This window comes from Mauremys mutica, chromosome 5 (genome assembly GCF_020497125.1).
Source record: "Mauremys mutica isolate MM-2020 ecotype Southern chromosome 5, ASM2049712v1, whole genome shotgun sequence".
In the NCBI taxonomy this organism is placed as follows: Eukaryota; Metazoa; Chordata; order Testudines; family Geoemydidae; genus Mauremys; species Mauremys mutica.
The window spans coordinates 43,299,985-43,318,476 of NC_059076.1; the positions used below are offsets into that span (position 1 = coordinate 43,299,985).

Here is an 18,492-nt window from a genome sequence, read left to right on the forward strand (position 1 = left end):
GCCAGGGATCTAACAGACACAGAAGAGCCTTACAGGGTGGGGAGAAAGAAGCAGGGACCACTGAGGGGGGGGGGGAAGTGGGGACCTGGAGGAAGCAGGGAAAGAGTGGGAGTGGGGAGAAGGTGAGGCAATGGTGATGAGGGAAGCAGATACCTGAAGGATGGGGACTGGAGATCTGGAGGAGAAAGCAGGGACCATGAGGGAGGAAGATGAGCAAGGTGAGGAGGACAGCCTGTTTATAAAGAACTCTGGGTTGATCATCTCAAGCTCTGCAAATACTGATTCTGGAAAGAGAAGGGTCCACAGGTATATGGCTGGACAGGTTAACAAGTACCTGGAGGGTAAAGGACAAAGCAGCTTTGAGTTCAGGGCTGAGGAGTGTCTAACTCCTCCCCACATCATCTCCACATCCACCTGCCCACACCACCAAAATGCTACATCCAGAGGAATCTCTCTCGTGCCCCCTGTGTCTGTCTATACATCACAGGCAGCATACAGTATGAAGCTGCTGCTTTCTCTCATTGGGCGTACCAACTGGTCTACTGAAGAAGTGAAATGTACAACTCTCTGGTTGGTACCAACATGTGCCCCAAAAGCAGGGAATCTTTCTCCAGCCAACTAGAGGCGCCACACGTATGACCCCCGGACAAAATTCAGCCCTGAAGTAAGCATACACAATTCTATCAACCTCAGATTTGAATTTGTTTACAGGATGAATTTATCCATGTTTTCATTTATTCCCCAATGCTTAGGTACAGTTTGGAGTAACTGAAATGGTGCCAAAGAAAGCATAGGTGAGAGAGTACTTTATACACAACTCCGGTTCAGCTGGATTGCCTAGTAACATGGCTTACTCCACAATGCAAGTAATAACTCAAATAATGAAATCAGAATCTAGAGAACAGACTCCAGAAGGGAAGAGCAAACACCACTGGATGCTATCATTACAGTCTGTACGGGCACATCAACTCACTCAGAAATTGACAAGACAAGGTTTTTCCTATATTTCCAGTCGTTTTATTCCTAATGGTATAGACAGAAAACAATCCACAAACTCCTTTATCAACGATAAACATTAAGAATGCAACTTGCAATAGGTGAATTTTATATCCTGTTCTGAATTCATCCTGAAGTGTAAATGGTTCTCAAAGAACCACACAGGCTAATTAATAACAATTGATATATTTACTATTTAAGCTGCACCAAGTGGACTATTAGGCAACTGAGTGAGCCTAACCCTTGCTCACAGCCTTTAAAATGTTATTTACATCAGTGAGACTCGGTATACACAATATACATTCATCATGATGGACTCAGTGCAGATGATGTAGGTATTTTATAAAGTTCTTGACATCATAATGAAAAATCTATCTATATCTCCAGTATTAAAGGAAACCAAATGCCAAGTGTGCCATTGACTTGGTAAACAAAATCAATTTTATAGTTCAACTGTCATTTGCAGCTCCTTTAACTGCTCCAAGTCACATAAGAGAGTCTGCAGACATAGCATACGGGCATGTTGTAGCCATGGTTCACCGAGTCCTAGTAATACATCCTCTGCTTTTTTATGTGCGCTTTTTTAATAAAAAAACAAACATTAAATTTGTTGGTTGCTAGCATTGAGCATTTTAGAAACTGTAAAAGAGAGGAGACATTACAACTAATCAAATGAGAAACTATGACCAGTAAAAACCAGCATTTCCCTTCCCTTATCAAAAAGCCATCAAATGTCAAAGTGAGCTTATTGAAAGATGGATTCTCACTTTGCACCTAATCCTCGTGAGCCCCATCTGCAGAATGCTGCTCGATTGCATTTATGGAAGCTCCTGTGAAGTACTCAGTATTCCAAAGACATGGGCATTTTGTACCTGCAATCATTAGCTCTAGTCAGAAAGTACTGGATGAGAGACTGGAAATATTAATGTACACACTTTCTCAGACATTTTAACTCTTTATAGTATACCTTGGTCAAGTCAAAAGGCTACAAAAAGCAAAAGATATGAAACCACAGAGTTCACAAGGGAGAGAGGAATCCCTTTTCTAAAGAAATATATGGAGCTTCAGTATTAGAAAACATCAGCGATTCTAAAACAAAAAATTGATATTGATATTGTTTAATATTTGTAAGGTTTTCTCCATATGAAAGAGCCTTTTTATTCACTGTGATCTTGACTTCAAAACAGAGCTACATATTTTAGCAGTAGCAGAAAAGGTCAGGAGTTATAGGATGGGGCTCAGCACCGCCTACTAAGGTTGTGCAACGCTTCTGATTACAAGACTCTGTTTATCAAATGTTAACCATCCAGGCTGGAATTTTTCATGCTGGGTGTCTATCTCATGCTAAATCTTTCTGCAAAATTTCAGCCAAAACAGTTGAGCTGTTTCCAAGAATGAGGAAAGGAACTGAGGAGTCAGGGGCAACAGATGGGGAGCTGGGTATGGGGATAGAATTGGATGGTCAAAGACACGTGGACAAGAAGCTGGGGGGAGCAGGGGACTAAGGAGGAATATCAGGACAGAGGTAGTGGGAATGGGGGTAATTGGAGGTTAAGGTGGGGGAAACAGACATATCCAGTGAGAAGCTGGGATGGGAAAACTGAGACTAGCTGAAACTTGAACTGGATAGACAAGGAGACTAGGATGAGGAGCCAGGAGTGAGGAAGAGACAGACCTGGGACAGGGTCAGGTTGGAGGGAACCTGTGCCCACTAGAGCAAACTCCCATCCAGAGCCTGGAATGGAATTCAAGATTTCTGAGTCTCACCACTTCTTTGGTGACAGCAAATATCTGTGAAAGCGAATGGCAAAGTGTCCAGTTCATCTCTTTGCTGGTCCACATAGACAATGACATTCTATTATTGCTATCAGTTCTCCTTTAGCACAAGTGGCAGAGGTCTATTTGGTGGATCTGTTGATGAACCATGTGGGTGCGACAATGATACCACGACAGAATTTCAGTTTTTTACTTAGCTTTTTCAAAAACTTAGAAAATTATACACAGAAAACTACATTAAAGGAACATTATGGTTGTAAATTCAAGCACTCAAAAGTTAGTATTTGATCAAATAATATGGGATCATTCAATCAAAGAGTGTCTCATAATGCATATGCACAGCGGGGTCAAGTTAAGATTGCAAAGACAACCTTAATTCTAGCATTTCTTAACTTGAGAGTATTAGACTTTAACACCTTAATAATGTTCTTTTAACATAGTTATTTTGGTGGGTATATAAAGGTACCATAATGAGAAACCTCACTGCTCCACTCTGCTAAAAGTGTCCAAGTTTTAAAGTGACGTTTGGTACTGATAAGCAGTAATTTAGTGAAAGACATTTTGTGGCTGCAATCTTTCACTGGCCTTGTCTACACTTGCATAGAATTCCAATGGAGGTAGCAACACTGGCAGTGCTAGCAGAAGCTGGGGACACAGCGGTGGTAACCTATGATGCCTAATCTTGTAGTCCTGATGACACGGTGGTAACACTAAACCCTGTCTACATTAGCATTTGCACTGTTGCTAACACCAGTGGAGTTGCACCACTGCAAGAATTGTAGATTTTCTCCCTAAAATGCTAGAGTAAATATAGTCTTTCTGACCATGAAAGAATTAATCTGTCATATAAAATCATCATATGAGAAACCATGAATTAGGTCTTTTGGATAGGTATTTATTGACTTCTTACCTCATTTGGTGGAACAGCAGCAAAAGGCTTGATGATAGCAGCCAACGGAATCTGAGCTTGTTTGGCCATATCAGAAGAGGATGGGAAGCAGTAGGCAGTACATCGAATATAACGAGGGCTGGCATTGCCTAAAAGAACATATTATGAGCTAGGGTAGATCGTGATTTAAATCAACGCAATTTAAATCACGATTTAAATCAACGCAATTTAAATCACGATTTAAATCAACGCAATTTAAATCACGATTTAAATCAACGCAATTTAAATCACGATTTAAATCAACGCAATTTAAATCACGATTTAAATCAACGCAATTTAAATCACGATTTAAATCAACGCAATTTAAATCACGATTTAAATCAACGCAATTTAAATCACGATTTAAATCAACGCAATTTAAATCAACAAGCAGGAAACCTTGATTTAAATAATGAATTTTAATTGTGTTCTGAATTTGAACTTTTCAGTTATTTTCTCAAAGAAAAGTTGATTTTCATTGCTTGGTAACAATTAGAACATTTGATTTTCAGCTAAATGTAGCCTTTACATAATTCTGGAGCTTCTTTTTGCTGGCCAGGAGGATAAACTGTATCTATACACATTTTACTAGATGATGATGAACATTTTACTTGCTATTAGTGTTAAAATAGCCTTTTATTTTTTTATTAAATAAAGCTACACTAAATGTAATGAATACATATAAAAAGTTTATCAAAACATGTTTTGCATTTAAAAATTATTTAGTAAACAAAGGAAGTGTTATCCGTAGTTAGTGAATGGAACTGTTCCTGCTTACCACGTCCTGCAAGATTTTAGAACTAGTAGGTCTCCCCCGTCATACATAGGTTAGAAGAGGAAAACAAGCTTTCCTGCTTTTTTCCAACTGATTTCTTAACTTTGAATAAACTAATCATTGAACTGAACTAGTTGAATAAATTGAAATAAAAGAAAATATTCTCCCTGCACCTGGAAAAAGAGGCTACAGCTGGGTTAGCACTTCAACAAACTCTAGTTCCATGTGCTCAGCCAGTGACTTCCAGCAATGGTCTGACTTTCTTTAAAACTTGGCAAACATGTTGCTTGAATTATTTTTAACTTGAATTTAAACCATTTTAGCAGATTATAAGAAGTTTTGATCTTAACATAGGTTTCAATTTCAAATTTAATTTTAAATAGGTTAATTTTTTAAAAAAAAACCTGTATTTAAAAATTTTTAAAAATCCAATTTTTTTTATTTAAAAAATGTCATGGATTCTTATCCACACAATGGTTATAAGAGAGAAAAAAGAGAAGAATGCAAAGTGACAATTCAAATGTAAACACTGAACATAATATAAATACACTAACAAAAGCTTCCTCCTCTTCCCATGTGAGCGTCTGCACACTTTCCTCTCATGGGCTATCAGCCCACTACACCTCTTCCTCATAGGCTTTCTTCACTGTTTCAGAGAACTAAAGATATTTAAAGTTCATCGGGGCAGGAACCTTGTTTTCTTTCAGTACTTGTCAGTGTCTTCCACACATATGTTGCTCTATCATTAATAATTATTCCCGGCATGAATACGCTATTGATGCTCTAGTAGAAAACATTCAGTGTGGCAATCGTGGCTGGGATCTCAAAAGGAACCCTATGGAACTGGGCTCCCAAAAGCCAGTGAAAGTCAATGGGAGCTGGGCATCTCACTCTCAGTCTCCTTTTAAAAGTTCAGCCTGAAACTGTACTTAGTTATTTGGAAGAGACTTCTTTGTTTAAAAGTCTCTCCCTTCCCCTCCCTCCCTGTCCTCCAAAAAGCGGAAGAATATGTAGTTATACATTTTACCCAGCCAGACTTTATCCAAACACAGATAAATGAATGCTGAGCTAATGGCATCACACATTTAATTTACATGAGGGAGAGTCTTATATTGAGTTATAACATGCACAAATTCTGCCATCACAAAATGCGTGTGGAAGTTGAGATTGGCAATCACTCTACCTGGGGGACCGGCAGATTGCCAAGAAGGAAATGGCTGGAGCTACACAAACAAGAGGAAAAACTGAACCCAGCAACTGAACTTGTACTTGACCATATAGTTTGAGCCTCAGGAATAGAAATGGACAGTATACTACAAGTTAAACTTGGCAAGTGTCAGTTTTTTAATCTTATATTCCAGCATGGACTCACCAGTGAGTCTGCATGATTCCTTTAATCATTACTTTCCCTGCACAGGGGGAGGTGAAGCGGATTCCTTAATCAATTAGAAAAAATCCTCACAGCTATTCCCACTATTTTATACAATTAAACTACTCAAATATTTTATTTCAAATGAGAAGATTGACTAAAATGTTATTCATATTTCATAGTTGAGGCTTATTCTTGTAACTGAAATACACTTATTATAAATCCCAACAGTTCTGGGGAAGGATACAGGATATATTCCTTGACAATGTCCTGCAGCACACAGAAAGCCAGCCAGGTTACCCCTCAAATGCAGTGCTTTTAGGGTGTGCAACTCTTGGTATGAAGTTAAGTCATTCTGAACTATGACATGAGTTTAAGTGTGGATTGTAGGGCTCAGGGTTGCTATTATTCTCAGGTTTTTTTGATTATGTTATTAGGAAAAGGGGCTTTGCTCAGGTGACTCCTGTCAGGTTAAAGGTTCTGCTTGGAGCTCACAACTACATTTATCTTTCCACTCTAGATGCTATGTTGTTTTGTTATGAAGGAGCTGGCAGTACTAAGGGCCGGATTCTGAGATAAGCAGAACACTCCACAATTCTCACTGCCTATACTGGAGGAGCTGTCAGTCGCTCAGCCTCTGCTAGAGCAGACAGCCCTCAAATAGCACAGCAAGGCCACGATCCTGCAAACACTTCGGCATATGTATAATCTCAGTGAAGCCAAATGTAAACAAAGTCAATGGGAGTATTCAGGAATGTAAAACTAGGCATGTGCTTATGGGGTATGCAGGGTTGAGGTATAAAGATCCTCAGTCAATATTGGCACTCAATATTTCCATGTTACAAGCTTGCATTTTTCTCTCTCTCCCACTATTGTGTTATAACAATACTGCCATGGAAATACAGTAATGGTGACTGCACTGCTCTGAACTATTAACATTTAGTATTGTCATTTCTCTTCCATGCTACCTTAACTAGTAGGGTTAAAAAGAACAATTAGCAATGTTTTACAGACACAACAGAGACAATGGAAATGAAGGCACATTAAGGACACATCGAATGGGTTTTGCCTTTTATTAATGGCACAAGCGTCTAATTAATATATATCTTTTCAAAAGTGCTGAGCAACCATATATTCCATTGAAATTAATGAGAGCTTCAGGAGCTGTAGGCATTTTTGAAAGTCATGCCACCACCTTTGACTAGGTGCTTAATTATGGGTTTGGGAGCATAACTTTAAGCAACTAAATTTGAAAATTTCAGTTGATAATTGTTTTTTAACTTCGTTTTAACTAGTAAAAAACCCAAAGTGATTCCACAAATAGTTACCTTGATCTTGGATCACACAATCTGTGGTGACAAGAGGAGGAACTTGGCCTCTGATGTTTGTAGCATAGATTTGACCTCCTCTGGAAGCCTTATCATTTTCAATTACTTGAATCTGAAGAATCAGAAATAAAGAAAAAAACATGGAATAGGGTAGACTATGGATTTCCTCAATTTCATACAGAGTTTACAAGTAACGCCCACCCCAGGTAACCCTATCATCATTCATTATCTATAGACGTGCATTGTAGATAAGGAGTATATTGTAGCATGTATTATCCAAAGAGGATTAAAAACAATAATATACATATCTCTATGTCTATAACTGTTTTATGCACCTTCTTAGTTCCTATTTGCCTAGGGTTGAACTTTGTCACAGTAGACCTGGATAATGGGCAAACCAAGAATGTCAGACAGTCAATGCTCAATTCCCTCTTCTACAGGAAAACTCTCAGGAATGGACTAATGGGGAAGCAATCTCAGCAAAGTTCTCCACTAAAAGGAGAGACTTTTCTCCCTGAATAACAAACAGCAGAAGAGTCAAGCTGGCAGGTCTTCTACAGCCAGTAGCTGCCTCCAGGAGGCAAATTGTCATGCTGGGTGAAATTGTAAATCTGCCCCTGGGGTGGACACAGAAATGAATAGCCCCTTGAGGCCATAATTAGCATGGCAAGTTGCTTCTTTGGCCCCATCTAAAATACAAAACTGGGACCAATTTAACTAAAGGTGTTCTGTTGAACAGATTTAGCTAAACTGGAGAGTTGTGTGTGGACATTCTTGCATTTATTTAAGCCTAGTTTATAGCAGTTTAGCTTGCACCTGAAATTTAACTGCGGTTGGGAGACTCATGAAGTCTCTGTCAGACAGCAGAGATCGAGGCAAACACATCAGGATAGAGCCCACTGACTGTTATTCAAAAGATATTCCCAATACATTGGGAAAAATCATGGGGGCAAGTACCATTTTGAACCTTTCCCAGTGTAACTGACTCTGTCCCTTTAAATGGCTACATTTCTGCATTGCATTTTTAGCTTACTTGGCTTCCTCTCTACTCTTCAGCTTGTGTACCTATTGCTAGCTGCTTGCATAAAGGGAAAACAAATTATTTACTCCAAAAAAAGTCCATTGGCTGAAGAAAGTGAACCTTTTTCAGACTGAACCCTGTAGAAAACGCATGTAAACTGCACTCTCAAGAGTTAACTGACAAATATATCATTATTCTTGGAACTAGTTGTTGACAAAGTACAGATGCTGCATTTTATAGATGTTTTCAGAGCACAGATGAATCTTGTAGGAAATTCTAATCAACATTGGCTATACATAAAAAAGCATTTAGCTGGCAACACTATTGTAATTTTATAATATAAACATAACACACACACAGAGATATTTATCCCTCATTTTCAATTAGCTCTTTGCCCTTTACAGTCACTGACCCAGATCTTTTTTCTTTTAAACATGCAGTTCTGATCCTTACTGTGCTGCTAAAACAAACTAACAACTTTTTTTTTAACATTGCTGTCACTGTCAAGTTTGTTTATTCTCCTAGGGTAACTGAAACAAGACATCAGATTATTCCAGGGATTTTTTTAGATAGAATTCTAACACGTTATCCTGCTTTATAGGAAATGGTGAGATGACTTATCTATTAAAGGCAATGCCTACACTTACAAGTCATAAAAACACTTATAGTTTTTAAATAATTGTTTGTCACACCTAGTTACATCTGAAGTGAGCAACAGAGAGCCCTTTCCCTCAAGGTTCCTTCTCTCCAGTGTCAACTGTTACACATCATCTTCATCCATGTCTGAAGACCACCCAAACAGAGTCTAAACTGATCAAGGGAGTGGCCTTACCCTCCTGCCACAGCAGCTATACACTATTTCATGGAGTATTAACAATATATTTCTTTAATGTAAATTCTTCCTTACACATAATGGAAAACACACATGAGATTCCACAGACACATAGTTAATAGTGCAGCTGTCTGTCCACTGGTTGGTTTGGGGTCAGGTTTTCACAAGTGCCTAAAGCCCAAATCTTCAAAGGTATTTAGGCTCCTAACTTCCAGTGCAAGCTAGGCATCTAAATCCTTTGAGAATATGGGTAACAGGGACTTCTGAGCACAAGTTCCATTGATCTTCAAGCAGGACTTATGTTCCTAACTGACTTAGGTGCTTTTGAAATCACACCCTTTAACATTTTTGAGCTAATAGATATATGCATTTAAGTCCAAGACAAAATATTACAAATATTTCAATGGTACAAATGTGCAAAAGAGGGAACTAGCAGTTCAGTCTACTTCAAATTTCTCAAAGATGTTGAGATATAAACAACTAGAACAATGTAACAGTAATACAATGCAACTATATCCAATGCAAAAAAAGTATTCCTCCTTGAACTAAGTGCAAACTATTAATAAGATAGGCACAATGGCTGTTGTCAGAATGCTCATGGAATGCATTTGCAATCCTTGGAACACCAAACGCAATTCCACAGTGGAATTTATCATTCATGCCTCAATGGTTCTTACAGTAGTGCTACGACCTCAAAGTGTATACCAGTAACAGAAACAATTGTTTTACAGTATTTATTTATAATGGAGCCCAGAGATACTATTTGAGATTCAGAAAAAAAATTAAATGAACTCTAATTTAATATGCAATCAAAGGTGCCAAAAGCAGCAACTTGCTATCTACAAAATCTTATTTGTCAATAGGCTTAGTGGAAAAATAACCACTGTTCATTGTTATTCGCAAGGTGTTCCTGAATATCTTCTACTGCACACAGAACAGAAAGACTTGTTTATAAACATACTCTAGACAGCCTCACTACTACAAGTGCCTAATTTAACAAGAGTGGTTGGAGTACAGGACCATGAACCAGGAAACCTCAAGTTTTAATCTTGATTCCTATATTTCTCTGCTCTTCAGCCAGTCACTTTTCTGCCTCTTCTTTCACCAAACTTTCAGAGTTGTGGTCAGCATAGGTGCCTGAGCTGGAGCCCCACTCAGGCACAGGGCTGCACTCTGTCACCTAACAGCTTATCCTCAGCAAAGGCTCCTCAGCTTTGGAACTTGTTTTCCCACCCCTCACTTCCCCCTTCTCTGGTCCAATATTGTCCTCAGTTTGTTGGCTTCCCCAAGCAAAGGGAGTCTAGGACGATTCTGGCGGAAGAACATAAAAGATGAGAAATGTGTTCAGTTGCTGGCTTCTGAGTGACATTAATGATAGGGCAGAAGGGAGCTCCTGAAGTAGTTCATTTGCATAGCTGTATTATTAAGAAGTGTCAAAAAGCAAAGAACAGATGCTCCTTTTTTTATGGAAGGACAGTAAAACCTGTAAGTACATAATGTATACAATTGGGGCACTAATAGTCCAGTTAGCTGTGCAAGGTTAGACTCCACAGGGCTCTTGTCTGTAACAGTGGATAGTTAAAGAGGTCTCTGAACATAAAGCATTTCTAGCTGAGTGTGAAATCTTATTAGCAATTAGTGGCTGAGTAAATAATTTATTGTAATAGGGGAGATGACCAGCCAAGAGATTAAATACAGTTCAAAACTTTTTGTACATTTTCCTTAACATGTAAGGCCTCATTCTGATCTCACTCAAATGCATGTAAATAAAGAGTAACTCCACTGCCTTCAATAGTGTAAAAGAAAGGGGGGTGGGGGGAAGAGAATCAGGCACATAGTAGAAAAGTTTTCCCAAAGCCATTTTAATTCAATAATAGAATAGGCCTGTACATCCTACTGCTTCATTGTCCATCATTTACAGACCCCCACTGATGCTTTGGATGATTTATCCAATCTTCTGGGCATTTAGTTCAAATGATAGTATTTCAGATACAATTAAAGTTTTAGATCTTCCTGGAGTAACTGGAGATGGTGGTTTATTTGAAAGGTTTGTGAGCAGTAATTAATCATAGACTATCAGGGTTGGAAGGGACCTCAGGAGGTCATCTAGTCCAACCCCCTGCTCAAAGCAGAATTGTGTGTATGAATCCCTGGGAACAGATCAGGTGTTGCTGAAGGGAACTATACTGTAATATTACAGAGAAGTCACATTAAAAGAAAGCAATGAATTAGAGTAGAATGTCTACACTCATTTTCTAATAAGATTCATGGATATTTTCAAAAAATGGCACTAAAGCTACACACGGCTGCCGCTTAATCTAAAAATGGCAACATAATTAAAGAATTATGTTACATTATTAACATATTCTATGAGCCATGTGGCACAGCACATTTTAGAAGTCTAAAAAACCCAACAACATAAAAACACAAAGTTAGCTTTGATATTTCTTTGTAACATTCTAATATGAAAGCATTCATTATAAACTAAATACAATATTACTTACGGGGCTTGGGATGGAATCAGGATCAAGCTTCCTCTGCTGTGGACCAGCAAGCTGTCCTGGACCCCCAGGAAAGGCACCAGGATAAGAGAGCTGAGAGCCTGCCATTTGAGGGCCATAGTTGGCTGCAGAATTACAAAAGCCCATTCATCAAATTTGAAGTGTTTAAACTCTGTCATGAAGCTATTACATTGTTCCATCCAATATCTGAGCATTTTATCTTGCCATACAAATCTTACTAAAATAAAATATAGTGTACTTCCCACTTCCTGCAAAATGCGCTTTCTTTGTGGGAGAGGATGGGGAGATGGAAAGAGAAAAATCTCCCTTAAATGGTATTTATGAATATTTAAAAAAAAAAAACACCCCCCCCCCCCGCACTTTGCAGCTCAGTTTCTCCCCTCCACAAAAGAGAGAGAGAGAAAGTAGTTGTATAATATGATATACCTGAATTTTGCATCAGGCCTTAACCTGACTTCTAGTTTTGTAGATACAGTTTTACAAGTGCAATTAAAAGCACCTGCACTTTTATACCCAGGATCCATTGTTTGAAGGATAAGCCTAAAATTAGGCATGACATATACGGGTACCAAAGTCCCTTCTGCATGTGGCTGCTGTGGTGTAGTCAGCAGTGCCTCCCATGACTGATTAGGGCAGTGGTCCCCAACGTGGCGCCCACCGGGGCATTTATGTGCGCCTGCCTACTGACAAGGGAGCGCTTCCGCCGGACAACCCGCCACTGAGGAGCATGGCCGCTGGACAACCAGCTACTGAAATGCTGCCACGAAGCAGCAACGCCAAGAAGCATCGCCATCAAAATGCCGTTGCTTCTCAGCGGCATTTCAGCGGTGACACTTCTTGATGATGCCGGTTCTCGGCGGCATTTCAGCAGCTGGTCGTCCGGCGCCTGCCACACTCTTTTGGGAACATGAATATGCTATTGCAGCAGAAAGTTTGGGGACCACTGAATTAGGCCCTACATGTCGCCTTCCTCTGCAGCATGGGGCACAGGTCACTTTCTGGAGGATTCTCTGCAGCTTGAGGTTTTCAAACTGCAATTTGGGGACTTCGATAACTCAGACATAGGCTAGGGGTTTGTTATAGAAGTGGATGGGTGGGATTCTGTGGCCTGCATTGTGCAGGAGGTCAGACTAGATGATCATAATGGTCCCTTCTGACCTTAAAGTCTATGAGTCTTTGTCAAAAGTGAAACTGCACCTTTAGTTTCAGCTTTACTCATGAGATAGCAGCAGTTCTAATGCACAATATTTAATGCATGTTTTTTAATAAGAAACCAAACGTCCATCTTTACCTTGCTGTGGATGATGCCCAGGCACTGGGGGTTGTCCTGGAAGTTGCTGCAAGTTGGCATTTGGGGGTAGAGATCCAGGAATCCCATCCTGCATGGCCATTGGAGGCAGTGAGGGTGGAGTACAAACGCCATTCAGATTATTTGCTGGTGCCGGAGAAACCTGAGATCCAGGTGGCAAGGCCATTTGCTGCTGTGTTGGTGGTGGAGGACATGGACCTTGAAAAGATGTTGGAATCCCAGAAGGCATGTGAGAACTCTGAGAAGCACCAGGACCTGTGCAAGAACATTATTGTTATACATCCGATGATCTGAAAATGATAACATACTAACAATCATTTAATGTTATTAGTTGCTAATATATTTTCAGCCTATGTATGAATACTGTAATTTAAACTGACAGTGCCTCTAAAGCAGAGGTGGACAAAGTGGCCCACGGGACCATCCAGCTTGGCCCATGAGCTCCCGGCCGGGGAGGCTAGCCCTCGGCCACTCCCCCACAGCCTCAGCTTACCGTGCCGTCAGCGCTCTGGGCAGCGGGGCTGCGAGAGCCGCCAGGCGTAGTGTATTAAATTGCTCCCCATAGGAATGTGCTACTTACGGAGCACCAGGACTGGCAGCTGGAAGTAGAACACCGAAAGTAGGAGAAACAGAGCAGTGTAAAACTTATACCTTCAGTAGACTAAAGAGTATTTAAGGTCTACGCTTAAATGAGAAGGAATGGCAAAAAACTATTTTCTACACAATCATTTTCAAAGGCGAACTATTAACAGTAGCACAAATCAATGCTTTTTGACTAGTCTGAAACATCTCACAGAAGTATCATAAAAATGGTGGACCAAATCTGTGCATAGCAGGCAAAATGTCACTGTGCATTTGCACTCTCAATACACCAGGGGTGAATTTAATCTGTTAGACTAAGGAATATTTTAAAAGGCACCCATCTTTGTGATTAATTGCACAAACCGAGGGCAAGATCCTCAGTTAGAATAAATTGGTTTCATTTCATTGGAGTCAGCAACTAGTAAAGACAATGGAGTGATGCTGAACTTATGCTACCTAGGGATCTAATCCTGAATTTGGAAGGTTTTATCTGGTATTATACCACTATGTAGTTGTCCTCAATCTCAATTTTAACACATTCATCCTTCTAAACAATGTAGGTGCCAGTCAAAAAAACAAAATAAGACAGACAAACAGAGATGGGAGCCCAGTCCTGCTCTTATTCAAGTCAATGGTAAATTCCAAACTGATGTGAATGAGATCAGGCCCTAAGTTTGCATTCTGTAACTTTCAGTAGGTCTACAGAACCAACCAATTGAAGTCAATGGGAGGTTTGCATACACACTAAATTTAAACTCTACTATTAAAAAATTAAAAACACACAAAACTCAACAAATCTTTGCTGGAAATAGAACAAAGTACTATCAAAACAGAAAGCTCCCCCTGAAAGCTGGGAAACAGTACTGTGGTTGAAATTTATGAACAGTGGGCAAGACATAAGCAACAGAGTCAAAGAGCACAAAAACTAATGTGAGAGTTGATATTTCAACAAGAACCCAGTGGTAGCTCCAGTACAGCTGAAAACAGGTTTAGTAACATAATATAAAATAACTCTCATTATTATCAGCAAAAAGAACAGGAGTACTTGTGGCACCTTAGAGACTAACATTTATTTGAGCATAAAATAAAATGAATTAACAAAATTTATTTATTTATTTGTCTCTAAGGTGCCACAAGTACTCCTGTTCTTTTTGCAGATACAGACTAACACGACTGCTACTCTGAAACCTCTCATTATTATGTGATCCCTAATTGTATTAGCACAGTATTTCTTATATGATCCCAATATAATCCTCATTCCAGAGGAACTTTATCAACTTGAGTAGGTAAGAAAATACATGCACTTTCTTATTGTCATAGAGCCAAATTCTCCACTCCTAAATAGAGCAAAACTCCCAATGACCCAAGCTCTGTTTGATGAAAGGCCACAGAATTTGGCTCATGACCATAACATAGCATAATTAGAAATTTTATTTTGTAACTTCTTAGATCCCTACTTCATCTAGAAAATGATTTTACAACAGATATTTCCCAAACCCCAGAGTTCAGTCCCCAACATGGAAGGGGTGAGAGACACATTCTGGGCACTCACAAAGCTTGCTTGCAAATGAAAGTATTTCATTTGCATGCCATATTAGAAAACTGCACATCTATGTAGTTGTCTCCTTGCACAAACCCAAAATTTGCAGAACCAAATGTTTCACATTTGAAAAGAGAATAGGCACCAACATGTGAAAATGTGGACCTTAGCAACTAATTTGCTTTGATAGATTTTGTTCTACTTTTTGTTCAAGTTTTAGGGGTTTTGGTTGCTATTGTAGAAATCAAATTATCAAACTTTTAAAGATATGCCTAGAAGGGTATCACTCGTTCTCTTCCAGCGCAAGTAAAATGAATGCATATGGGAACTTGGCAGCCAGCACAGAAGTTGGCACAATGACTCACAGAGGTTCCCTATAAAATGGCGCTATTACTGTAAAAAGCACAAAGGGTTTAGCTCCTGATTACCTTTCTAATGTCATAAAATTCACGCCTATGTTATCTGCTTTCAGAAATAGGTCTTTTAAAAGCAGGATATAACTGAACTTCATCACTGGAAGCTAAGTCTGTATACTGCTATGCTAGTGAATTATTCAAACCCATTATTAATTACTTGTACATTAAACTAAAGTGCAGGTCTACCCTGAAAAGTAACCATAAAAAATGACAAAAGGAGTCCCATGATTATTGTGTCCCAGTAACTTCAGTTCAAGTTTTCTTGATTTACAAATTAAAAAAAAAAAAAAAAGTTTTTTCTAATTGGCAGCACTATAAATTCACCCTGGGATCTGAAAGTCAAGCTGGGCTCTTTCACTCTCAAACACCATTATTGGTAAAAGATTCTACGGGCCAAATTCTGATTTCATTGTAACTATGCAATGTAATCGCCTTCAAATTATGCCATCTGTTACCTCTATGCAACACCGTTGTCTTCAGCATGGATGCACAGTTGTAAATGAGGGCACAATAAAGCCCTTAAGTAGAATTTTGTTCACAATTCTGATGATGTTATGCAAGCAAGAATAGAGTCCAGCTCACTCCTCTCATAGCTGTGTTCATTTTACAGTGTTAATTGGAGTAAAGACATAATACACTCTAAAGTGAGCAGATATGACTTTCAGTACACCCAGGGAGCACATTTGTTGAGTTACCATTTTTTTTTACAGTCACTTTCAAAGACGAACCAAATTTAAAAAGATAAGTTTCTAAAATTAGTCTCAATAACCATTAGTGGGAACAGCAATTAAATACCAAGACATGCTGATTTAACACGCAGTATTATGGAAATATCTAACACAAAGAATGCTTGATAAACAGTAAGGTGTAATTTTTAAAAGTTCATAGTGTTGCCTCAACTCTATTTCTACAGAAGTCAATGGGAATTTTACGATTACCTTTAATGACAGCACAGTTAAGCTACCACTCAGCACTTTTGAAATCTTCAGGCTAGATCATTAGTTTTCAAACTTTTTTCATTTGCAGACCCCCTAAAAATGTTCAACTGGAGGTGCAGTCCCCTTTGGAAATCTTAGACAGTCTGTGGACCCCCTGGAGTCTGCGGACCACAGGTTGAAAACTACTGCCCTATATGGTTCTTACAAGAACATTTAAAGGTAGACTTACTTGAAGGAGCAGGATGAGACTGACATTTAGGAACCTAAGTAACAATGCTCCACACGGTGGTCTCAAAGACCAATCTACAGTTTACTTTTGACTTATTTAATAATATTAAAAAAATCAAAAGAGATACATTGTTGGCTGTTTCATCATATTTTACTAATAGCTTTAGCTGACGAAAATGGATAAATGATAACACAACCATTACCATAGTTATTTATCTGCAGGGTGCTGAGCTGATTAGCCAGTTGTGTTGTGGATGAAGAGGATGCACTATTTGGATAGGATGGCTGTGACTGAGGGCAGTATGGGGGATAGGAAGGTGCTGCATTGTTGCGAGGTGCAGGGCCTTGAAACCTGAAAAGAGAAATTAATTTATGTTATATAAAAAAATCATCTCAGCCAATCACAACCCAGAAAGTCTAATATCTCCTCCCAAATGCCACTGAAACCACTGACTATAAGGGCCAAAATTACAGAAGAGTCTCCTCAGATTGTCCCCACACAAAGTATATTTTTATTACAACAGAAATGAAGAGTGCACACAGAGGAAACGGTGTGCCTATACAGAGAGCAAATATTCATTTGCACACATATTAGAAGCAATTAAACCTGAGGGGGTCTGTATGTAAGATTTTATTGGTGCAGTTTTAGAAGTTCTTTTTAAATTCTGAACCCAAATGTCAAATCATCTGCTCCCTTTTCCATCTGTGGGGGACAAGGGGACAGCCTTAGTTTTGGGTGGATGAGGAAGATTCCTACTGTATTAACAAGGGGAGAGTTTGTGTGTGTATCAGGCTGCGGGGGAGAGGAATAATGGGGACAGAGAGCTGAAGAATCTTTGTATGTGGAGGAAAGAGGAACAGCCTGTGTGTGCGAAGCAGTGGGTGCTGTTCTGGTCTTCTAAACTGTTCTGACCACACTTCACCTCTGAACATGAAGGGACCTCTCTTTCCTTTAAGTGAAATATAACTTTGTTTTCTCGCTATCTTGTTCTATTTTGTCCTGAACCAGTTCTTTCTAATGTGAGAATATGTGCAGTACATAGGGATAGGATAAGGATATAGTACATAGCACAAAGTGGATGAAGGACTGGAAGTCAGGCGGTGTAAGTTCTAGTCCTGTTATCACCACTGACCTGCAACATTAGGTCAGTCACCTCGCTAGCCCCTGTCCCTCATTCCCCTCCCATCCTTTGTCTATTTACACCACAAGCTATTCGGAGCAGGAACTGACTCTCACTAAAAGTGTCTGGGCATGGTACAATGGGGCTCTAATATGAGCTGGTGCCTTTAGATTCTACCACAATACTAGCAACAACAAACTTCCTAATTTAGATATCTAATTAAAACACACACAAATACATTTGTATTTAAAATAAACTATTGATTATAGATATATCTAGATATATCTATCTATATCTGGATGACAACTAAAATAGAAATATGAAGACAGCAGTAGTTTGACTCACTGATGTCTAAGACATTGCTGCTAGACAGCACCAAATTAATAAAAAACATGCAACCCAAAATAGTTACAGCTAAGAATTCAGAAACTTACCATACAGGGTTTTTGTGTTTGTTACTCCTTGGAAGCCATTTTATTCAAGCTATTTTCATTTTTTTCTAAGGCATCTACATACATATTTTTATTTATAACTATACAAACTATGAATTATGCTACTGAACCACTCTATGGTCAATTTTCTCCATCTTCATATCTCTTCCTCCACATTCTCCTTCTTATCCCTCCCGCCATCTTCATTTTATCCTTTCCCTATTTCATTTTACACTCTTCTTGTTCTACCCAATCCTGTAACCCTTTCTCCTCACTCTACTTTCCCCAAACATCTACCAAAGCTCACCAAACATCAACCTTCCTCTCCAAAGTAAATCATGGGACTTATAACAAGAGAAGGCAGCCACCAGCCTCCAAGA

The 18,492-nt window shown here is 39.1% G+C and overlaps 1 protein-coding gene across 1 annotated transcript in view; it reads right to left on the reverse strand.

Moving 5' to 3' along the window:
• Positions 1 to 18,492, reverse strand: part of SEC24D (SEC24 homolog D, COPII coat complex component) — a 94,946-nt gene that overhangs the window by 61,585 nt on the left and 14,869 nt on the right. The window contains exons 4-8 of the mRNA XM_045018657.1: positions 16,764 to 16,912; positions 12,839 to 13,111; positions 11,530 to 11,651; positions 7,173 to 7,284; positions 3,683 to 3,810 (exon numbers count right to left, since the gene is read on the reverse strand). Coding sequence (XP_044874592.1) covers positions 3,683 to 3,810; positions 7,173 to 7,284; positions 11,530 to 11,651; positions 12,839 to 13,111; positions 16,764 to 16,912 — 784 coding nt within the window. The remainder of the gene's footprint in view (positions 1 to 3,682; positions 3,811 to 7,172; positions 7,285 to 11,529; positions 11,652 to 12,838; positions 13,112 to 16,763; positions 16,913 to 18,492) is intronic.